The sequence below is a fragment of the Caenorhabditis remanei genome, chromosome V (assembly GCF_010183535.1).
Source record: "Caenorhabditis remanei strain PX506 chromosome V, whole genome shotgun sequence".
Classification (NCBI taxonomy): Eukaryota; Metazoa; Nematoda; class Chromadorea; order Rhabditida; family Rhabditidae; genus Caenorhabditis; species Caenorhabditis remanei.
Window position 1 is genome coordinate 11,429,491 of NC_071332.1, and position 23,303 is coordinate 11,452,793.

The window sequence follows — 23,303 nt, forward strand, 5'->3', positions numbered from 1 at the left end:
GAGCTAATTTCATATTTTGGGCTTTGTTGCTAAGCTTAAAGGTTTCCGTTTCTAAGTCACGAGTGGTTTGTGAAAAATAAAATATTCCAAACTAAAAAATCTTTATTTTTAAGCGACGAAAAGTATTAAATCTTCTTTTGAAATTATAAGGATTAATCAAATTTCTGACGAGAAAAATGTGTCGGTACAGTAACCTTCAAAGACGCATGGATGAAATCTTGGCAGCGGTTTCACCACGAACTACAGTTTTTACCGTTTTTCAGTTTTTCATTGAGGTAAGTATGCACATTCATTTATTGCACGTAAACATCGTTATTCGGAATTTTTAAAGAAGAATAAAATGTAAGTTTCCCAAAGCACCTATTAATCCCATAAAATCTGAATCATCACTCCTCAAACTTATTTCCAGGGTCAAAAATTCAAAAAAACACTTTTTTGTTTACCAAATGACACAAACACTTTCTCGCCCGTATCTCTCCACTCCTCTTAATCTTTTCATGGTTTCACAACATTCAGAAACTTGTCTCTATATCTGCGTCTCTCTGTCTTATACACTATTTTTGCCCCTCTTCCTCTATGTCTCGTTTCAATTCTTTTTTCGTTCTTCTCTTTTTTCTCTTTTTTATGACCGTCAAAGTGGTGTTGTGTTTGGCAAATATTTCTTTGGCAGACAGATTTCGAACGATTTTTTTTGAAAATTTTTTCCAAATCATGAATCAGATGGGACATGAAAAACCTTATCAGCTGACGAATACAGAAGTTTCGTCGAATATATATTAGTTTAGTACACATGTTAAACTTGCCCTCTCTTCTTTTCTCTTTTCTCTTTTCTCTTTTTCTTATTTTGTTTACTTGTTTATTTCTCTAATTTTCCTTGTTTATTTCAGCCGAATCTCGAACAAAATGGCTCGTCGTGTGAATAAGAAGAAGAATGTGAAAGCAGGAACCGTTTATCAGGCTCGAAGAATAGACGGACAACTTGGAAATAGAGTTGGAGATGGAGGTTAGTTGAATAGTTGAGATGAATTTTTTAGAAAAACATTTCTTCTTGTTTTCTAATTTCAGTTTTCAAAATCTCTACCGATTTTTTTTCGAAGTCTAAAACAAAAGTTTTTTAAATTCGAATTTTATACTTCCGAATTCTAACTGTTTCCTCCCTGATTTTCAAACCAGAGTTTTGTTCTTTTCCAGCCCGTAACAAGTCATCTCGTCAACGAACGCAAGCGGTGCTCTATCAAGCTCCAACTCCAACCATCATTCATCGTAAGACCGCAAAAAATGCCATCGCCAAGAAAACCGTGAAGAAAGGGGTAAAACCATCCAAAAAGACATCCAAAGTTTCCGCAAAAGTCGTCAAGAAAATCGGGAAAAAGGCGGCCGGAACGAAAGTGAAGACACCAAAGGTGAAAAAACCAACAAAGAAAGGAAATGACCGTTTGACGCCACGTGTCATCACTGAATACGATGAAAATCCATTCTTTGCTGATGCCGAAGTCCCAGAGTATATCAGTGCATCGGTATATCATCGATGGATTACCAGAGCCGTTCTCAGGGAGAATATGAAGGAAATCAAGGATTATTACAAATCTAAAAAATGCCAAAAGTCGGCAATTTATCAACCATTTGCCTACACTTACGATGCATCAGCCTGTTATGAAGCATGCAAGAAAGATGTGAAGTTTGCCACGGAGTTTTTCAAAATGAATCATAAAATGGAGACTGATGACTCGTATCGCCCAGGACGGGAGCCGAATTTGTTGGAATATGTAAGAATATTAATAGACAAATACATATTTTTTGAAATTAAATATTACAGAAAACAACTGGTCGCAAAAATCACTACATGATCGGTCGTCACACTCGACAAATCGAGATGGGACGTGGTGGAAAAGAAGGAAATAACGCTCTTCTGAATTATTCCTCTCGTAACGATGAACCTGATCCATTGACTCGTTTGATTCAGGAAAATATTCAATACACAAAATTATTCCAGCTATGCAAGATTCAAAACGGACGTGAGTGCATTTGTTATTTAAAGAAAAAAGGGATTAACTGAAAAAAATGAGTGGTCGAAAGAAAAAGAGACTGATTCTGCGAGGAATACATTTCAATAATCTATTCCTTTCAGTCCGTTTGGTTTCACAAAGAATTGGTCGTAGGATCCGAAGGTGCCACAGACCCCGGACTACCATTAATGGTTCCAACTGTCAGTGATGCTAAAGTACACAGACAAAGAGTATACAGTAGACATCCACTAATTACTCAAACATATCGCTAAACATTTTTTTTTAATGAACAATTTTCTTTACTTCATATTCTTCGTTTACAGCATTCGATGAGAATCAACTGGAGTCTCACTTCGTTACTGCTGTTCGTATGGGCCATCGTGAACTGGCATCTGCTTTGGCTCAAGGACCTGCTAGAAATCACTGTAATGATCTTCATCGTTGCACACTAAAAGATCAAAAACTTCCTGCGAAGATTCTGCCTGTTTCCGTTGCCAAGAAGGCATTCATGAACAAGAACGTGACTCCTCTCCATTCAGCAGCCATCTCCAACTCGACTCATATGCTCGAAGCAATGAGAACTGTTTATCCAACTATCAATATTCCAGATCAGGATAATTGGTATACTATTCATTATGCAGCATGTGCTCCTGGATCCGCTCCAGTAGAGTACTTACTGAAAAACGGAGGATCTGTTTCAATGTTGACAAAACAAACAGAGACACCGCTACACTGTGCTGCTCGTGCAGGTAGAGCTGCAAATTGCACATTTTTGATGAAGGAAATGCTGGAATTGGAGAAGGGAGACGATGGAGAGAGCACAATTAGACCGGATCGTTCCATCGTCAACGCCAGAAACCGTTCTGGAAATTCTGCTCTTCATTTGGCAGTTCTCAATAATCAATTGGATGCTGTTGATGCTCTGCTGGCTGAACCAACAATTCTTGTTGATCTCCCTACTTCCACTGGATCCAATCGAGTCACTCCCTTAATGCTTGCATGCGGAAAGGGTTATCTCGAAATGGCGAAGAAACTTTTTGAAAAAGGAGCGCTTGTTGAGGCGAAGGATAAGAAAAAGAGAACACCACTGATTCATGCAATGCTCAACGGACAAATGCATACTGCAGCCTTCCTTCTGGCTAAGGGAGCCAGTTTATTCTTAGCAGACTCATCTGGAAACACTGCTGCTCACTACGCATCTGGTTATGGATTCATGGATTGCTTGAAGATGTTGGCTTCGATTGATGAGGAAATTCTTGCAACACCAAATGATTGGCAATTGTATCCGTTGTCAATTGCTTATCTCAAAGGACATTATGGAATTGTGTCATGGCTTTTGGAAGGACAACACAAGGAAAAGGCAAATATCAATGCAAAGGATAACAATGGAGCTACTTTGCTGTCGAACTTAATGTCGTATGCTGACGAGAACCTGCATAAAGATTTGACTTCACAAATTGAGTATTTGGTAGCTAGAGGTGCCGATTCAAGTATCCCAGACAGCACTGGTCAAACTCCTCTTCATCTTTTTGCTCAACAACGTGTCATTTTGAAGGTAAATAATATTAAATTTTCATATTCAAAACAACGAATTATTCATTTTCAGGGATCCGGAGAAGCTCCAGAAAAAGACGCTACCCGGATGACACTCAATGACTACAAAAAGTGCTTTGACATCCTCATCCGTTCTGGTTCCAACGTGGAAGCTTATGATCATCAGGACAATACTCCACTTCATATTGCTCTCTCCAACGGAAACTTGATGTTGTTCACAATGATGCTTGAGAAAGTTCAAGATAAACGTAGACTTTTCGAGAAATGGGCCAATCACCAGAATTTCCTCCACGAGATTCTGGCTCTTCCAATGAAAGTTTACGGAGATCAAGTTCTTTGGAAGGGAGAGACGCTGACGAAACCAGCATACGATGTTCTTCCAATTTTGAGAGATCTTCATGACACACTTCCAGATTTGTTTGTAAAATGGATTGATGAAGTTAATAAATCGGGATATTCTCCTATCGTCGAGGCTGTGAGGCAATATCAAGCATTGGCACCAAACAAACAATTGAGAGGAGAAATCAATCAGGTTGGTAAGAAGAGACGGAAAAATACTTTCGATGATTACATTGGTAACACAAATTAGAGGTAGTTTCCCAAATTCTCCGGTACTCAATAGTTGTAAATCTGCCTTTATTACATGGCACTTTTAAACTTTCTAGTAATGTAGAAATCGATGACTAATTCCACACTGTTCAGAATGTAAGAATGGCACGAGGCCAACGTACGTTTGGACACCAAATGAACGCAAAACAGGCTCCTCATATTGACTCATATGAGCTGAAGGTTATTAGAGCTTCCATTTTTCTATCTTCTCCTCTGTGAAATTGACAGAAAACATAGATTTTCTGCACACCTCTTTCCCTGTTGTCCTTGATTCATTTCCCACTCCACCAGATGTTCACTTTTCGGAAATTCAACGTTTTATCGTTGAATATTTTGCAATATTCCCATGCTTTTACCTCCCAATTCCCTCATTCATGTTGCTTTAGTATTTTTTCATGAATTAACTTTTTCCAGACATTCCTCGCTTCTGTCAATGAACTCTTCGAATGGGTCATCCGACTTGGACCATTCCAACTCACACAAAGATACATCAATGCTGAAAATGCTGCAGCTGTCACACTTGCTAAACTTGCCATGAGCGTTCCGTTGGAGGACGGAAAATTCCAAGAAAATCACTTGGCTCTTTTCAAAATGCTCATTAAATTGAGCAAAGAATACAATAATATCGAGCAGTTCCTCACTCAGAGAAATGAAAAAGATGATCTGCTGATTCTCGAAGCCATCCAATTCGATAAACCACGTGTCGTTGAACTTCTTTTGGATACTGCCACTGAAATGCATTTGATCAACGGAATTCATAATGCGATTCGTGAAAAAGAACTTGATCAAGTAGTCAATAAGACCATAATTATGTATCTGATTGAAATGAGAATGTGGGATTTGCTGCCAAAGTTGAATGCGTCGAACGAATTCTGGAAAAAGAAGGATGAAAAAGGAAACAGCATTTGGCATTACACTGCAAGAATCAACAGTCACAAAACTGTTTCGTTGTTCAAAATGATTGAAGCTAAAGGAGTTCCAAGAGAGAATAACATTGATGGAAGATCGGTTCTCCACGTTGCTACACTCGCTTGTGACGGATCAGCTAATTCGGTGTTGGAACCAATCGCTTGGTTATCTACACGTTGTCCGATTGAAGCTGTTGACAAATACAATCGTACTGCACTTCATTATGCATTCGGAAATGAGAATGATTTCAAAGATGGAAATGTTCCATTTGGAGAGAGTGATCCCATTGCAGTTGTCTCTCTGTTGTCTTCTTTGGTTCGTCCGGATCAAATTGAGATTGCTGATTGCAATGGAAACACAATTCTTCATTTGGCTGCTCTCAAAAACTCAACAATTTGTCTTATGACACTGATTAGGAAGAAGTGTCACGTAGACTTGAAGAATAATGATGGAAACACTCCACTCGCATTGGCCGTTTATCATGGAAGACAATCATCAGCTCTGACTTTGATTCAAGCGAATGCTGATGTTACTGAGAAGATTTTCGTGAAAGCTGTCAAGCCAAACGCTTTCGGACAACAAGACAACACTGCCAAGGAGAAAGAAAACTACTGGAAATGGAATGGAAAGGAAAAGAAGATTGAGGAGGACTTGTGTACAACAATTCCAGCTACAGTAGTCAGTAAGGGTGGTAGTTGGGAAGCTATGGTGTACGTCCTTCTGGATGTACTTGGACAAAATACCAACTCAATGGCCCAATTGATAGATGCTGCTTTGCGAAGAGGACAACTCAATTTGGCAAATCAACTTTTAAAGTCTGTTGAAGCTCTTCTGGATGGAGCTGTTCTCAATTCCAACTATGATCTTCTCAACACTTTTGCTGAAAAATGCTTCGGAGCATTGACCTCTGAGGAGACAATTGAGAGAACTGTTTTGAGTAGAATTCTCACGACACGTGGACTTGGACTCAACCAGCCAGAAACCCAGAAAATCATTCGAACTGGATTGCAACATGGTAACTGGAATGTGCTTAACTTCTTGAAAAATGAAATGGGAGCCACTGCATGGAAGAATCAGAAAATGGAGAGCCCATCTGAAAACCCGATCAGATCTCTTATGATCTATATGAATGAGAAGTCGGTGACTTCTGATGCTGTTGGATTCTTGGAGGAGCTGAAAAACATGCCACGTATCAATATTGATGCCCTTTGTACACTTGATATACCTGCCAAATTCAAGAATCTTTTGGAATTCGGAAATCTTCCTGCACTTTCATTCGCTGTTCTTCAAGAAAAACCTGATATCATTCGGGCGTTGAGAGCTGCTGGAGCCAGTCTGAAAGTCGCTGATGAATTCGGAAGAACACCTCTGATGTATGCAATTATGACGAATAATCGATCAGTTGTTGAAGCCATTGTTGGTGATGGAAAACTGGCAGTTGTACTTCCAAAACAGCCTCCAATCCAATCAAAAGGACCGAGATGCGTCGTAGTTCCAATGCGTTTCGGAGTGACTGGTAGATCCTTTCTACCGACTAGCGCCTTTCTACCGTCGACTGCTGCAGCAGCCGCAGTAGCGTCAGATTCCGAATCTTCTGATGAAGATGAGGATGACTCGGAGAAAGAAGATGAGGCAGAGGAAAACCAAGATGGATCAGGAAATGAGGAATCTGGAGACGAAGAAGAGGACTCACCTCCTCCAACGAAAAAAGCGCGTGTTGAGAAAGAAGCGGGACCATCATCTGGACCAAACAGAAAGAAGTTGAATATCACTGATCCGTCGGTAAGAACTTTTCCAACAAATAAAATATTTGAAATTTTAATTTATATCAAAGAAATTGTTTCAGCTTTTCTCTGCTCGTGACAACCGTGGTTATAATGCTCTTCACTATCTCATTGAGCCACTTGCTTGGGAAAATGTGGAACTTCTCGCCGATTTGGCTGCTTCCAATAAGAAAGCAATTATAGATTGTTTGATTGATAAGAGAAATCCAAATCCAATTGAGTTGGCCGCCAAGAATATGAACAGAAAGATCAAGAATGAAATGTTGAGAATTGTAAAGGCATCCTCCTTGCCAAGACCTGTCAAAGAGTAAGTTCAAAAGATTGTTTACTTTTTTCTAATGTTGATTTTCCAGCACCAAACTCACAATTCAACCAGTCGACATTGAGCCATTAAGTGATGTAGATGCAGATGCAGCCAATTTCCTTGCCAAATGGGCTGCTGAAAACGACAAGAAAAAAGCCAATGAGGCACCGAAACCGCACGTCAGCTCTACGTATTCCACATCTGGAACTGTTAGTTTCTGCGAGGAAACTCAACAATACTTCAATATTCTGATGAATAAGACTGATTTGAACTACGGTAGATATGGATTCCATAACTTCTACCGCATGCAAATTATTAAAAGAAGAGATGCTGATCTTTACATTCTGTTCACTAACTGGGGAAGAATTGGAATGGGAATGGGAGAATTCCAGGTGAGATATTTGACAACAAAAGCAATAATTCATCAGTATCATTACAGACAACTCCATTCAGCAGTTTGGAACTCGCCGCTAAAGAATTCAAATCAATTTTCAAATCGAAGTCTGGAAACGAATGGTGTCCACTGGCCAACTTCCACGAAATGTCCAAAAAATACAGACTTGTTGAAACTGACAACACTCCAACCAATCTCTCGGAAGTCGAATTGGCATGGAAGAAAAATACAGAAAAAGACACGATTCGCAAGATGATTGCTGACATCAGTGACTCTAAAACTCTGAAGCAATACGCATCACAAGTGCAAATGTATGGAAGCAGTCAACCATTCGGAAGATTTACGAAGGAAAATATTGAGAAGGCAAAGTTGGTTTTGGATAAATTGGAGAAGAATGCAAAGAGAATCAAGCAAATGGCAGATGCCCAGACTGTTCTGTCAGAGTCAAACTTGTTGGATGCTTATATTACAACGGTAATCTACTGGAAACTAGAACTTGTTTTCCAATTTTAATTTTTTCAGAGTGAACTCTCTAGTGATTACTACAATCTGATTCCATCCGGCGATTTTGAGTACAGTAATCTCACTCGACTTGACAGTGTTGAAGAAATCTCCAAGCACCGTGCCCGTCTCAATCGTGCTCAAGAAATCGAGACTGCTACCCGTCTTCTCTGTGGAGCTGAATTCCGTCAGGATCTTGATCGTGTTGACTACATCAGAAGTGCGATGCAATGCGAATTCCGTATGGAAACTCCAGAATCCGACATCAGTCAGAGAATTCTTCAATGGATTTACAATAGCGGTGGAAAGCAAAACAAGGTCAAAATGATTTTGGAAATTGCACCAAAAGAGTCCACAACGAAATTCGAACCATTTTTGAATGACGACAATCAGAAATTCTTGTGGCACGGAACCAAGGCAACGAATCTAATGAGTATTCTGAAGAATGGATTCCTGGTTGATCCACCAAGTGCATGCAGAAACGGAAGTCTTTTCGGATCTGGAATCTATTTGGCTGATAGTTTCGAAAAGAGCACACATTATTGTCAACCATCTGCTGAAGGTGTCAATTATATGCTGATTTGCCAGACGGCACTTGGAAAAGTTCGAGAAATGAACACATTGCCGTATCGATTCATGAGTCAGCCAAGTTCTGATGCTGAAAAGGTAAGAATGAGTAGACGCCTTGTCTTCAAGTCTTCTTTTTCACAAATGATATATTTGCAGGGCGAGGATACTCTTCATTACATCGGAGATAACTTCCCATCCGGTAGTCTAACAAATGACGGAATCGGAATGCCTCTACTTCCACTTCGTAAACGTGATGAAATCTCCAGCGATCAATATGGATACCAGACACTCAACTTCTCCGAATACATTGTTCGTAATCCACATCGTGTTCTCCCGAAATACATTGTGATTTACAAATAATTTTTATTGAATCCCTTAATCCTTCTCCATCTAAATAATGCAATAGTAATAACGTAGATTCTGCTTGAAAATCCCAATTTCCCGTTTCCCGTTTCCCGTTGATATCGACTCCCATAAACCTCCCACTTTATTGAAAACAAATCTCATGTACTTTTTTGTTAATTGAATGTAATATATTAAAACCTTTGATAATCACAAATAAAAATTTTTTATTTTTACTACAAGAAAATGTTATTTGGAGATAAAGATCATGAAGGGAAACTTCCACAGAGATAGCCAGAATAACACATATTCAATGAAGGGAATGTCGGTTCTGTGCATCTGAAAAAGAGTTTTTGAATAGAGATCTTATTGCAAACCAACTAACGGCATATCTCCAACACCGAACTCGTCACCTTCTCCAAATCTCATGAAGAGACAATCAGAGTTCGGAGCTCCAGTTGTCAATCCATCTGGTTGTCCGGATCGCCATGACAACGATGGATTAGAAGCCGACGGGTCGAAGAAGTCAAATTCCTGAAATGACATTATATGAATGCTTCTTTTTTCTTCTAACTAACATTATATCCATTGCAATTCGGTGCTGGTGATTTACACGTTGACTTTCTCAAGCCATCAATCCAAATACCAACTCTTTCATAGGTAATTGATGTCTTTTGTTCATTTAACATAGTGGATGACATATCTGAAAATATTTATATAGAAAATTGAGGAAAGGAAGACAAACTTTTGAGATAAAGTGTTTCGTCTGAACTGTAAATACCCATTAGTGTTCCAGGAATTCCGAAACTTGAACAGCTTTCTTCTGCTTCTGTTCTCGTGATGCATGTGGGTGTTTGAACAATCTGAATGCAAAGAGAAAACAGATGATTGTCTACAAATGATGTATTACAGATAGTTCCGAAATGAACTCACCGTCATGCACACTTTTATATTTTCTCGCTGAAAAGCTTTCGACGGAAACAGACATTTCAATTCTCTTTGGAATGTCCAAACATCATTTTCTAATGTGATATTGTATGCTCCATCGTCTACTGTACTTCCCTTAAATTCACAGAAAATATGAAATTCGGAAATTCAGACATTTCTATAGAAACATACTATAACAGTTCCGCTATTTAAAGCCGGTTCATTCTCGGCATCTGTGCATGTTGCTTCATTAGAGTATAGTACTCGAAATGCAACTCGACTATCACTTGTTTCTGGTAGCTTTTGAACAGTTGTCACTTGTTGGATACTGTAGTACTCGCATGTTGGAAACGTGTCATGTACGAGCTGAAGACGACATTATCTCGTGGGCAATTCCAGTCAAACCAACCACACATTGTTCGTCATTCCAGCACTTTTGAACACAATCAACCCATGAAATATCGAGAGTTGTTGAACCAGAAGTTTCTAATGGTTCTCCCCATGTAACTACCATTCTGTACTGATTTGAAGTGTTGCAAACTGTCTGAAACTTGATTGAAATTTCAAAAGGAATCCATGGAAGATACTGCTACCGTAATCCTGATGAAAGAAATAAAGATTTGGAAGAGGAAATAAAGAGATCGCATAGTAACGAGTGATGTTTCCTTTTTCGAAAGACGAATGAAGAGACCATCATTTCGGTGGCCGCGCAAGCAAAAAACATTAAAAGAAAAACAGAATAATGAGAATTTTATGTAACATGTGCGAGATCAAGCAACATATATTCCATGAGACTAAACATGAATTCGAATGGGAACCCTAACAAAAAGTGAAATCAATAGTTCTTTACTGCGTCACTTCCACAAAGATATCCTGAATAGCACATGTCAATAGATGGAAAGACAACGTCAGTGCATCTGAAAATATTCAAACTGTTTCATTTGATTTTGTCGATTGAATATGCTAACTGAGTATCTCCAATAGCAACGTAGGCTTCGGATCCAAATCTCAAATATAAACAATTGGATTCGGCTTCATAGGCAGTGAGAGCATCCGGTTGGTTGGGTAACCAGTCAAATTGTGGGTCGGGAGCAGTGGGATCAGAAAAATCAAATTCCTGAAATGACTGGATTACGGTAGAAGGGAAAGAAGATTCACGTTATATCCATTACAAGATGTACTCTTCCCAGCTGGATATTTACAAGTTGATTTTCTGACACCATCTACCCATATGCCAATTACTGTATAGTAGGTTGGAGTTTTTTGTTTTGAGACGTAGTTCGTCGAAATGCCTGAAGAAAAAAGACATGCAGAAAAGCAAGTTGACAAATATGAAATTAAGAACTCACTTCTGAGATACTGATTCTCTTCCTTGCTTGCTATTCCCATCAAACTATCCGGAATTCCAAGATTTCCACATTTTGCTGCGGCTTCAGTTCTATTAATACATTCCGTAGTGTGAACAACCTGAGATTTGATTGGAAACTAACTTCATTTGAGAATGGAACGCTTGAAAAGTACTCACTTCCATGCAAACTGTTACATTCCCACGTTGTACAGGTGAAGATGGGAATTCACAACTGAATTCTGGTGTAAACTTCCAGATATCGTTCTGCAGAGTCACTTCATACGGAAACATTTGTACTGCGCCCTGATAAAAACTCTGCAAATCAATCATGAGCATTCTGACCAAAACTGAGAAAATTAGACAATAACTCACCTGAACAGTGCCACTTCTCAAAATCGATTCATTATCGGATCCCTCACATGTTTCATTGACAGAGTACGGCACTCGGAATGCCACTCGACTGTTATTATTTTCCGATAGTTTCTGAACAGTGGTCACTTGTTGGATACTGTGGTATTCACAGGTTGAAGTGTTGTCATAGATCATCTGAAAATACTGTTGCTTGTAATTCTACAGTAATCCAAAGAAAAATGTGGATTTCTCTTCCGTTATTCCCGTTAGTCACAGTGAATGTCGGCAATGCGGCAGCCGTTTCAAAAGATACGATCTTTTGAAAAGTATATTGAACTACGGTCAGTTCTCTATCCAGAATCTGAATGATCATCGGAACTGACCACGCATCTTCCATCACTCCAACACTTTTGTAAACATTCTTCCCATGAAATATCCAGAATAGTTGGTTCAGTTGTTAGTAAAGGTTCACCCCAAGTTACAACCATTTTATAATTACTCGGAATAGTTGTCAGATTACCAAAGGAAAATAAATATATTCCATGAAAGAAAAATAAGGAAAGAAGTTTCATATTCAGTGTGTTAGATTCTAATATTCACGAAGGAAGTGCAAAAAAAACACAAAGTCTGCTCTCGTTTTTTTTTCCGAAGTGGTCTTATAATGTCTTGCTGGTGTGCTGATCAGGCTATGAACATTTATTATGATGAAAAGAACAAATAAAAAAAACAGACGGTGAGCAGCTAGCCACACAGAATTTAGTTAGCCACTGCCGGAGTCCCGTAAATATAACCGTTCATACACATATTCTCTTCGGAATGGACAGTCATGGAGCACCTGCAAAATTGAATTCTGATTTTGAATAGAAGAACAACGTTGTTTCATATCTCAAAATATATTAATTTCTTTGAAATAAACTAACGGTATATCATCCACACCATTCTCGCCGTTATTCGAAACTTGTAAGTAGAGACAGTCTGAATTTCGAGGTGAATTGAGAAGTGCATCTGGTTGGCCAGGAATCCAATTGAAGACTGGGTTAGGAGCCGATGGGTCCGAGTAGTCGAATTCCTGAAAACACTCAGAAATTCATCTCGATTATGACTGAAACTTGACTCACATTTGTTCCGTTACACGATGGACTCCTCACTGCGGGATACTTACAAGAGGCTTTCCTGACGCCATCCATCCAGAATCCAAGTTTCGAATAAGTTGTATTCATATTTTGAGTGGATAAGTAGCTCATTGCAGTACCTGAAACGAGTTCAATATCTCTATTTGAGCAAACATCTCATACCTAGCAACCAATTATACTCTCCCATATTGGCAATTACCATCAGAGAATATCCATTCATTATGGAGAATTGAGCAAGTGCCTGAGACTTGTTTAAACAAGAATACGTTTGAATAACCTGAACAACAATCAAAATCCGTTTTCGAAAAATGTTTCTTGTTCTCACCCCAAAACAATATACGCCATTTGTTCGCTTTACGGGCATAAAGGGCGGTGCACATGGATAATGAAAAGACGGTTTGAATGACCAGATGTTGGTTTTTGTATCCAATTTGACAGTGAATTCTTGGTAAGTTGGAAGTACATTAGATATATTATAATATGTACGCCCCTGAAAATGTGATTATCAAATGGTAATCTGATCGATAATCAATGCTTACTGTAACTGTCGCACCGGTTAGTATAGGAGTTTGTGATATATTTGAGCATGAATCACTAGTTGAAAAAGTTCGAAATGCTATTCTACTATTACTTGAGCTATTCAGTTTCCGAACACTTCCTAGATTTTCCAATGCAAACATCTTGCAAGTTGGAGCAGTGTCATACACGAGCTGAAACTGATTTCCATATGTTGGAGAAAATAGGTTTTAAATAATTACCACACAAGTTGTATCACGCCAACATTTCTGAACGCACTCTTTGAAACTGATTGTATAGACTGCTGATATTGAGAAATTCAACGGCTTCCCGTAAGTGACAAGCATTTTGTAGTCATTCGGATCCAGAGAACAAAACTTGAATGGATTGTATTCAAAAGGAACAGTATGTTTCAATTCTCACCGATTTTTCAATATTAAAAAACAGCAGAAATAGAAAATTGAGAGAAATGTTCATTTTGAATGTAGGTGGATGAGTGAAAATGAGACTTTTTTTTAGAAGAATAGTTTGATGAGTCCCTGTCAGTTATTCTAATGGATTTTGTTATGCATGAATAGTCGCGACTCGTGATGATTTTTGGACTGAAAACAATTACACTCATGATCTTCAAATATGTTTGCTTCAAAAACAACTGAATTCTTTATTTTATAAATACTATTAGGTCCAAGTATCTGGTCCAAGCAGGCTTCCACAATAATATCCAACCATGCAAAGGCTCATTTCTGGGTAAATTCGAATCGAGCACCTTTAAAATGAATGAATTAAAGTGTTCGTTTTCTCAAAAGTAAACTGCTTACGTCATATCATCTATTCCAATAGCGTAGCCATTTCTTGCAACAAAATAAACACAATCCGCATTACTTTGTCTCCATAACCCATCCGGCTGATCAGGTAACCAGTTGAGAAAAGGCTTTTGAGCATTAGTATCAAGGAACGAGAACGCCTTAAAATGACTTGAATTTAAGTAGTGATTTTCACCTTACATTGTTTTCGGAACAGTCTGCTCCCGCTTTCTGAGGATAGTAACAATCCGGTTTCCTAGTTCCGTCCAACCAGAATCCAAGCATTGAATAACCAGAAGGGACACTTCCCGGTGAAGGATTATTCATGAAGTTCATTCCGGTCGCTGAATACCTGTTTTATTTCAGACTTGCAAGATTCCGGGCCGGGCCGAGAAAGCTCCGGCCCGGTCGGCCCGGATTTGAATTTTTGAACTTTTCCCACTACAATTTTTTGTCCAAAATTTTATTTTCTGAAAATCTTTCATATTTTTCCTCAAGTATATTTTTCAACAACCTTCGAAACCTACAAAAAGTTGTTCTTAAGAAACCTTTTTCAAAAAAAAATCGGGGAATTTTCGAAAAAAAATTTGAATTTTTTTCAGTACTGAACTTTCGGGCCCTAGAAATTTTAATTCCGGCCCGGCCCGTTGCAAGTCTGTTTTATCTCATGAATCGTCACAAAACCTATACCAACTTTGTATGTATTCATACTCTGCCGCGTTTGCCGGTCCTGCCAGTGGCTGCTGAAAACTCTTCTGGCACACATCAGCGGCCTGAGTTCGATTTATGCAGTCACTACTGGAAAGAAGCTGAAAAAATACTGTGGACGATTGTTCTAATTGGAAATACATATTTACCCCCATACACCAAATAACATTGTTTCTTCTGATTGGTATTAATGGCGGAAAACAGAAATATGGTGGATCACGAGGGGAAAATGTCCAAACATCATTCTTTAAAGTTATATTGTATGGAACATACTTATTGACCGTGTATTTTTCATATCCTTGAAGAACATCACTCTAAAATAATTTGTGAATTTTAGAAAATTTTTAAGAAAAGATGGCTGACTTTTACAGTTCCATCCCTCAAAATGGGTTCATTTGCTTCATTCGAACACGTTTTATTTCTCATCAGAAGTCGGAATGCCACTCGTTCTCCACTAGATTTTGGAAGTTTTTGAACAGTTGTAATCAATTCAATACTGTAGTAAGAACATGTAGGAGTGGTGTCATAGATGACCTGAATTCAAATGCTTTTACAAGTTGAACTTCGCAGGCTTTTATTTGAAGACGCTACGAAACGAGTAGAAAAAGCTACTCCACGTGAGAATTGATATCAAGAATCATTTCCATAAACCTTCTTTTCACAGTATCGTCGTATACCGGTAATACATCAATTCCTATCTCACTCAGTAGATAACATCATTCAAAAGTCATTGGTTCGAACTACGGTACTTGAGAAATCAACAAAGTTCATCAAACCTAACCACGCAATTCGAATCAGCCCAACAAGTCTGTAGACATTCATCAAATGTGATATTTAGAATTATCGGAGTCGATGCTTGGAGTGGTTTCCCACAAGTGACAACCATTTTGTAATCATTCAAAGTGTCGGGTATTATCTGAAAACAGAGATGAAATCAAACTGGTAACTGCCAAAGTTACAAGGAATTCTGGTCACAGATTCTTGTTTGGCGAAACTAAAATAATTACCGCTTGACCATTGAAACATAAAATATATAGGCAAAAGAGACTAGAAAATTTCATTTTAGTAGTTCCGCTAAGAATGAAAATACGGAAAGTTTAAACATTGCTCTTCTTTTTCTCGTCGGGAGAACATCATGCTTCCGAGAATAATGTGTTTTTAATAATATATTTTCTCTAAAACGAGAGATGTATATGTTTTACAAGGAAGTGAATTTATACTTTGATGACATTGGTTACTGTAAAATATGACTGAAAATAAATTTACGAACATTTGAAGAACTGTGAACTGGTAATTAGAATTGCCAATCTTTTTTTTTTGAAAAGTGTAAGCTGACAGACCCTTGCAATACCACATTAATTTTTTGATTTCTTAGACTGCCGGCAAGGAAAATTCAGAAATGCTTCATAAAGTATTTCCTCTTTTTTCGTTTCCTTCTCCAATTGCAAAAATAAGTGATCGACTTTTCAATGAAAGTATTCATAATTTTTATACTATTAATTCGTATCGGAAACATGGTTTGAAGCTGAGTCAGTTTTTAGTTTATCGAGGAGAATTTTAGATTGTTCCCGATACTCTGAACGATTACAAAATGGTAGTGACATGGGGAAAACCACTGCGAGAACCTGGATTGACTATGTTCAATATAACATGGAAAGAATGTATTCAGGAATGTTGGATGGATTCTAATTGTGTGGTCAGTTTGATGCTTAGGACAGAGACTTGCAAATGTTGTTTTCAGCTAGTCTACGACACGTCTCCTACTTGCCAAAAGTATAGCATTGAAATCATCAATACTGTTGAAAAGTTACCACCAAATAGTGGTAATCGGGTAGCCTTCCGTGTTCTTAGAAGAGAAAATACTTGCTTCGGACCAGTAAATGAACCGCTTTTAAAGCAGGGAACAGTTCATGTGATTCATGTTTGAATGGAATAGAATTTGAACTGTCTCAGTTTCAGAGTGACGTTCAACGAGATTCCACGATATATGTAACTAACCAGTATATTCCAATCAATATCACTTTAGAGAACAGCATTTGGACGTTTACCCAAAGAAATGCGGCATTTGCCTGTCCTAATTTAGCAACACCTATCAGAAGAGGGAACAACATTTGGTGCATGGTGGTGACTTGATTTAAGCTTAACAGTTCTTGCTGAAACCGTTCGAAAACCTTTAGGCGATGGCCACTGGTAATTGTATCAATCGGACACAAGCCGAAGCATCTTGCGTGTCGATGTACAACAGATCAGTAGCCGGAGTTGCAAATAAAGAGGAATACGAATTTCTGAAAAGTTTGTTTTCGCTCTCTACTTAGAAAAGAACTCGTGCCACTTTAGATGCTGCAATGAACCATTTGACGAATCCATCAGACTATACAGTACCTCCTGGATATACTCGTCTCGGATTTTGGATTGACGGAATCAGAAAAACAGAATGTAAATACCCCTCGACAATAGGAGTGTCTTGCAATGGAACTAATGTAAGTCGGATGAGATTTAATACGTTTGTTCCATATTCTACAGTAGTCATAATTAAACGAAAACTATTTCGAACTACAACAGGAATTCTACTATAATGATTCATTTGCACAAACCCCTGCTCTTGATTGGAACACAGGACAACCTGATGGGCTGTCAAAAAGAACTAATGACGATTGTGTTGCATTATTGGTGCAAACAGGAAAGTCTGGAATTGAAGATATCGGGTGAGATGAACAACTTTTGACAATAACCACATTGCTGACTATTTTCAGCTGTGAAGTGAAGGAGATAACTGAAAGTAAGCTCTGTATGGTTGGATATTTTTGTGGAAAATCAATTGGACAAGATACATGGGAACTGAACTGAATTTTTTTTAGCTTTGTATAAAGTTCTTAAACTGGCTCCGAGATAAAAATTGATTACTCACTACAAGATAAAGTATTCATTGTCCATCCATTAAATTCACGTGCATCTCGCATGAAGACTTTTCCTAATTTTGACTACGGTAGATCCGAAAACTTAGATTCTCCCATCGGATTTATCGGAATATCTCTCATGGAGACGTTGGAAGTTCAATATGTCTTCTCTTCTCAGCTGCCGACACAAATTGTTTCGGAGATGGACGAAAACGTGTTGCACCTACCCGATTCGGGAAATTCGGACTGAATCGCTCTATGAACTTTTCCAGATAACATCTTAATATTTGGTAGAGAACCTCGGCTTGCAGTAGTTTTGGTGAACGAATAACGAGTAGATAAATCTGAAAAAAAAACAATTTGAAAGGAGTTGGTCGAATATTTGGAAGTCAAATATGTATGAAAACTGTTTCTAGATGGCTTTAATAGTCTGGAAAGTCTACCTCGGTCGATTACCAGACATAAGACAAAAAGGATGCATACATTTATGATAGTCTCATAGCCGTTTTAGCTTTCCTGAGAATGACTTTAATCTTCAATCGACAGTATTCAAACGTTGCAAAAAAAAAGTGAGAACTGACCAGAACTGTTGCGAATCAACAAAGATATAGCTTTCACTTTTCAGGCTCGAATTACTAGGAAAATAACGATTATACAAAAAAGTATATACCCTTTTTGATTTCAGCTAGCTTCTCCGTACGCATCTTCGGCTTCCAGTTGTTTATCTCAAAAAAAAGCTCTTGTACCTTCTTTCTAATTTTCAAAAGTAAGACTTTCGTTATTTGAATCTTCCCTCAGAGAACCGTACTCATATTTTGTAGCTAATATTAACTTTTCAATCTTCTTCTCATCTTCTCTTCGGAAACCTTGATTCGCCATCCCAGCGCCGTTTCACTTGACGTCATTTCGTGCTTATCTTCCTCCGGCATCGATAGACAATTCTAAACGGATTGTTCCATTGGTGACCGGCGAGATGACTTCTTAGACTATTTTCTCTTCTTGCTGACCGAATAGAATAAATATTTTAAGGGGGGTTCTCCGAAAAACTCGACAAAAAATGAAAATAATAAATTGTTTGAATAGATTGGAAATGATTTAGCACCTAATTTAGAAGATTTATCTAGGAATTCATTAGAAACATTTAGAAAAAAATTAATGGGAGCGGAACAACTCATGAATCAGAATGAAAGTAGTAACTCCTGGATTGATAGCCAGTTCTATCTTATTGATGCGCGGATAATATGTCTAAGTGCCAGCATAATCTATTGAAGATAATTGTTGACGCAGTCTCAAAGGTGGGCAACTATTTCAGCTTAATTTCAATACGGACCAACACTAGATCTGTGAGCATTGAAGCACATTTATGTGTTTCTCTTCAAGCTGTCTTTTCTACAAATGGAATTATGTCTCTCTCGCAACTAAAAGCAATCAATAAAAAATTCCTACTTTGTATGATTTATATGAAAACTTATAATATATCCGCCTGTTAGACAACCAGTTTGTTATGTTGCAATCTGTTGAAATTAATACACCTTCATGATACAGTATTGTTTTCATCAAAAACTCTCTTTGTCAAAAAATCCATCACCAAGAAACTGGATAACGACAGGGTTACGGTAGCCCAAACAACATGGTTTTTGGAAGACTCGCTGATTACAACACGTGTTTTTATGACGTAGGTTTACAAAGTTGTTGTCATTGATTGCATAAGATTGAAATAACGCTTGCTGAACAATTACAGTAATCTTTCAGAAAAAAAGACCGTTGTTTCAAATGACTTCATTCACACAGGACGAACTATTTGTGAATTCAAAGGTGATTACAGTAATCCAACAGTAACTTAGTTTTTCTTGGTTTAGGAAACTGAAGTAACTTGGTTCGTTTCATCAAAAAATCTTGTTATCTCTTCCAAGCCGAGTTGTTTCTTTTGGGTTACTGAAGCTGTTCTTCAGTAATTTGGTTTCCGGGCGGAGTAGTAATGAGGCACCTACCGGATCATTTCTAGCTCCTCAAGGGGAAGCATTCATTTTTTGAATGGAAAACTGTTATTCAATGAGAACTTGAAGGACACACACATGCACAGAATTCTTACTTTAATTATCAGAGCATTGAACGTCCTCAAATAAAAGAACATTGTAGGACACTCGTTTTCTTTCAAAAACTGGTTCAGATTGCCTAATCTTTGTGAAAACGTGTGAGCAAAATTAACAAGGTAACGGAATATTTGAAAAATTGATCTGCTTTGGACTTCTTGCAGTCCTATTTGACAGACCAACGCCATTAGACCCCCATCGCCCTGGGGATGTCTTAAACAAAAAGCTTCAATTGTATACACGTCAATGAAAAATGCTCTTATTTCAGAACAATATCTTCGACGATGCGAGAAAACTTTCAGAAGATCATATAAGATGGAGACCAAAACTATCTTTCTAAACTGCTAATTACAGTTATTGCAGTACTCGAAGCAAACTCACAAAGGTACAGTTTCTAGATGTTTCACGAGAACCTACAATCTTGATTATACAACGAAATTTTCCGAATGCATTGTACCTATATCGTAGTCTTTGACCACCGCACCAGTCCTCAAGAGGGCGGAGTTTTGTGGGATAGCACGTTCTAAAACGTCTCGGAACAAATAGTGAAACAAGGACAAAAGCACTGGATGGACAATTGTTTCTTATCGGATTTTAAGAGGATTTTGAAGAAAGAAATTAAAAGACAAAAAGTGTCCCACCCTTTTATTCCGAAATTTTGATCCGGCAGATTGGAAAGATAGGAACACATATATATATTCAGTGTGAGGGTCCAGCTTTCTCAATTCATTCAAAAATATCTCGTTTCGAGATTTTTCGTTTTCTTATCTTCAAGTTCTGATTCCAGTTTTCTATTCACTCAGTAGCTATGTCAAGACAACAAGGTAACTACTATTTTTACTTCATTTCAAGATTTGTTACGACTATTCTCTAAACGCTTCAACCTCCAAAACGAAATTGCAATACTTATGTACAAAGTATCTGTCTCTAGATTTCATAAATTTATTTGGTTTTCCCGTGTCACGAATTCTCGGAATATTACGAAATACCCTTTGTTTTGTGTTCACGAGGATAGTCACGATATTTTTTGCAATGTTTTATGAAACATACAAAATTGAAAGAGCACACTATCTTAAGTTATACACCAGATCCATATTTTTTGCAGATCCATGCCTCGTTTGCACTGTAACCGAAAGAACCAGCTATCATTTCGGTGCCCACTCATGTATGGCTTGTGCCTCATTCTTCCGGAGAACTGTTTCTTTCGGAATCCGATTTCTGTGCAAGTCTAATAATGATTGCGTTATTTCTCCAGGTATTCATTTATTTTCTGTTTTCAAAACTCCAACATAAATCAGTTTCAGACATCAAATTCATCTGTCGATCATGTCGATACAATAACTGTATCAAAGCAGGAATGAAAAGAGATCGTGAGTTATGAGCTCTTTAACATTTTCATGAAATTCGTTTTCTCAGAAGTCCAACAGAAAAAAGACGAACAAAAGATGCCGAAATACATATTGGAATCAAGGAAACTTGGTGTTCAGGAGATTGTTCGAGGTATACTATCAAGCCATTTTTTGATTTTTCAGACGAATTCTCTTCTCCGTTTTTCTCATTCCAACTACTTTAGGATACACCACCACGAGAAACTCTGGTAGTGTCGCCTCGTCAGGCTCCGGAAGTCCCACGAATTCCTCTCGATCTGTTTCTCCTGATTATCCAGCTGGTCCTTCTTCTGAAGTGCCTTCTGACTATTCAACTCAAGACACCCTTGATGACTCTGAATTCAGTTCAATACTGAATGCGAAATATGATGAATTGCTGCAGTATTATGTGAAACAAATTGAGAGAGCCACTGTGAAAAGGCAATGCCAATTACCCGAGGTTAGTTTATGGAAAACTTGAATAGACACACCTTCACTTCGTTAGTTATTACTTTTTCCCATTTCGCCAATTACATAATAAAAAATTTCTGAAAAAAACCACATTTTTACGATCTCTTAAAAATAGCAAATCGAACATTTCTGTCGGAAATCACCGTATCTCGATAGCGACTGGATAATTCATCTCCTACAGTAATCCAGAAGAGTGATTCCTTATCAAATCACTTTTTATACGATCATCCATCTTCTCTGATATTATTCATCTACCCACCTGAATATGCTAACGAAACAGATATCACGTTTCCATAGATCCTGATTATGACGATACTGTAGCTTTTGGGTTTTTGAACTTTTGAATGATAAAACTGATAAAATGATTTTTCTTTCAGGACCCTTACCAACAGTTCTTAATCTCCAAAAAAATCAACGATCAACTAGCCCTTGAAATCTGTCAAACCTGTCCTGGAACAGATCTTCTTGAAAGAACTGATCTGGAAGTCCTCTTTCGTTATTGCTCTTTTTCGAGTCTGTGGATGGATTCAGCATGGATTACTGTAGCTACCAGTAGCAACGTAAGTACTGATGTCCAAATAATACATAGTTTTCATCGAAACACACCATGAACTATGTTTTTCAGATGAGTGGCGGAGATACGGATACTACAAAATCGCAGTTTACGGAATACGAAAATGGAAATGATCAAACAAGAGAAGATGATACCAATATGTCAACGTAGGGAATACACGAAAACAAAGGACCGCCGAATGTTAATTTTTTTAGAATTCTCGTCAAATTCATTCTTCATTTTCACTCCAACATCACTTCTGAATTGTCACGTCTTCAATTGGACGTCTTCGAGTATGCCGCCTTGAAGTCATTCTGTATATGGAAACTGGCTCTTCTCGATTCAACTCTCACGTTGAAAATTGTCGCCCAGGAACAGTATTCAGGAGTGACAAGTGCACTGAGCAAGTATTATCAGGTAATAGAGTTATGTCGTTTTTCTTTCCAAACGCTTATTTTTCAGTACGATAAGAACATGGATCCCAGTGACGTGGCTACACGACTCGGTGACATTACTCTCATTCTGGGTTCCATTTTTGTAAGTTTTCTAGTCGTAAAAGTTTTCAACATTCGAATGTTTTTTTTCAGAATGTCTACCAAGACATGCTCCAAATGTATGGAATCCTTGGTATCGATCTCTCATTTGACGGTTAAATTGCAACGAAATATTTCGAATTAAATCTACACGGAGGACATATGTTCATTGGTTTCTAGTTCATCTCGGTTCTTCTTCACTGTGTTTTATCTGTTGGTTCCATCGGAGTATATTCGAATTGTCGTCATTTGTCCTCCATTCTCCGAGTGTCTCTGAATTCTTGTTGCGAACGAGAATAAATATTTCGTGCTTGAATGAAATTTTACAAAAATAGCTGTGAGAACTAAGGAGTCCATGAACGTTCATAAAAAGACATGTATATTTGAAACGAATGTTCGGTCCGATAAGAACAAAAGTGTAATACATGAATCTGAAATTATTAAACTGGCATCATTGAGTAAATAAAGCTTCATGAATATCCAAAGAGTAATATTTTCTGCAATATTTCTCTTTTAATCATTGATCGGAAGAGAAAGAAAAAAAGTGTTTTGCCTTGAAAATATTGTGGTACATTAAATTGAATTTGTAAACTCAAGTCTGATTCGGAAAAAGTAGGAGGACGGTTCTTA

The 23,303-nt window shown here is 37.9% G+C and overlaps 7 protein-coding genes across 7 annotated transcripts; 3 read left to right on the forward strand and 4 right to left on the reverse strand.

The window, feature by feature from the left end:
- Nucleotides 1-903: 903 nt before the first annotated feature.
- Nucleotides 904-8,991, forward strand: GCK72_019058 (uncharacterized protein; the record flags this gene model as incomplete). Its single annotated transcript, XM_053732862.1, has 12 exons — nucleotides 904-1,003; nucleotides 1,192-1,766; nucleotides 1,817-2,015; nucleotides 2,330-3,561; nucleotides 3,613-4,092; nucleotides 4,263-4,349; nucleotides 4,584-6,860; nucleotides 6,925-7,169; nucleotides 7,216-7,558; nucleotides 7,606-8,034; nucleotides 8,083-8,727; nucleotides 8,788-8,991. 12 exons carry the CDS (start codon nucleotides 904-906, stop codon nucleotides 8,989-8,991), a joined length of 6,816 nt encoding a protein of 2,271 aa, XP_053581775.1.
- A 248-nt stretch (nucleotides 8,992-9,239) lies between these two features.
- On the reverse strand, nucleotides 9,240-10,414 carry GCK72_019059 (uncharacterized protein; the record flags this gene model as incomplete). Its single annotated transcript, XM_003115458.2, has 7 exons — nucleotides 9,240-9,312; nucleotides 9,359-9,507; nucleotides 9,552-9,676; nucleotides 9,719-9,836; nucleotides 9,907-10,035; nucleotides 10,093-10,266; nucleotides 10,310-10,414. The coding sequence occupies 7 exons, from the start codon at nucleotides 10,412-10,414 to the stop codon at nucleotides 9,240-9,242; spliced, it is 873 nt and encodes a 290-aa protein (XP_003115506.2).
- A 321-nt stretch (nucleotides 10,415-10,735) lies between these two features.
- On the reverse strand, nucleotides 10,736-12,087 carry GCK72_019060 (uncharacterized protein; the record flags this gene model as incomplete). The annotated part of the gene is made up of 7 exons (XM_053732863.1): nucleotides 10,736-10,817; nucleotides 10,869-11,017; nucleotides 11,143-11,192; nucleotides 11,250-11,367; nucleotides 11,426-11,563; nucleotides 11,621-11,794; nucleotides 11,983-12,087. 7 exons carry the CDS (start codon nucleotides 12,085-12,087, stop codon nucleotides 10,736-10,738), a joined length of 816 nt encoding a protein of 271 aa, XP_053581776.1.
- A 268-nt stretch (nucleotides 12,088-12,355) lies between these two features.
- On the reverse strand, nucleotides 12,356-14,387 carry GCK72_019061 (uncharacterized protein; the record flags this gene model as incomplete). The annotated part of the gene is made up of 8 exons (XM_053732864.1): nucleotides 12,356-12,434; nucleotides 12,520-12,668; nucleotides 12,718-12,851; nucleotides 12,895-13,009; nucleotides 13,058-13,222; nucleotides 13,272-13,442; nucleotides 13,491-13,625; nucleotides 14,253-14,387. The coding sequence occupies 8 exons, from the start codon at nucleotides 14,385-14,387 to the stop codon at nucleotides 12,356-12,358; spliced, it is 1,083 nt and encodes a 360-aa protein (XP_053581777.1).
- A 329-nt stretch (nucleotides 14,388-14,716) lies between these two features.
- GCK72_019062 (uncharacterized protein) lies at nucleotides 14,717-18,585 on the reverse strand (the record flags this gene model as incomplete). The annotated part of the gene is made up of 7 exons (XM_003115594.2): nucleotides 14,717-14,860; nucleotides 14,909-15,073; nucleotides 15,123-15,293; nucleotides 15,541-15,675; nucleotides 17,354-17,445; nucleotides 17,884-18,000; nucleotides 18,489-18,585. 7 exons carry the CDS (start codon nucleotides 18,583-18,585, stop codon nucleotides 14,717-14,719), a joined length of 921 nt encoding a protein of 306 aa, XP_003115642.2.
- GCK72_019063 (uncharacterized protein) lies at nucleotides 16,351-17,606 on the forward strand (the record flags this gene model as incomplete). The annotated part of the gene is made up of 7 exons (XM_053732865.1): nucleotides 16,351-16,455; nucleotides 16,501-16,590; nucleotides 16,719-16,883; nucleotides 16,937-17,051; nucleotides 17,097-17,239; nucleotides 17,322-17,464; nucleotides 17,513-17,606. The coding sequence occupies 7 exons, from the start codon at nucleotides 16,351-16,353 to the stop codon at nucleotides 17,604-17,606; spliced, it is 855 nt and encodes a 284-aa protein (XP_053581778.1).
- Nucleotides 18,586-20,916: 2,331 nt separating the features above from the next.
- On the forward strand, nucleotides 20,917-22,793 carry GCK72_019064 (uncharacterized protein; the record flags this gene model as incomplete). Its single annotated transcript, XM_003115306.2, has 9 exons — nucleotides 20,917-21,004; nucleotides 21,054-21,119; nucleotides 21,166-21,249; nucleotides 21,323-21,576; nucleotides 21,965-22,147; nucleotides 22,213-22,307; nucleotides 22,356-22,557; nucleotides 22,603-22,677; nucleotides 22,728-22,793. 9 exons carry the CDS (start codon nucleotides 20,917-20,919, stop codon nucleotides 22,791-22,793), a joined length of 1,113 nt encoding a protein of 370 aa, XP_003115354.2.
- Nucleotides 22,794-23,303: the final 510 nt, after the last annotated feature.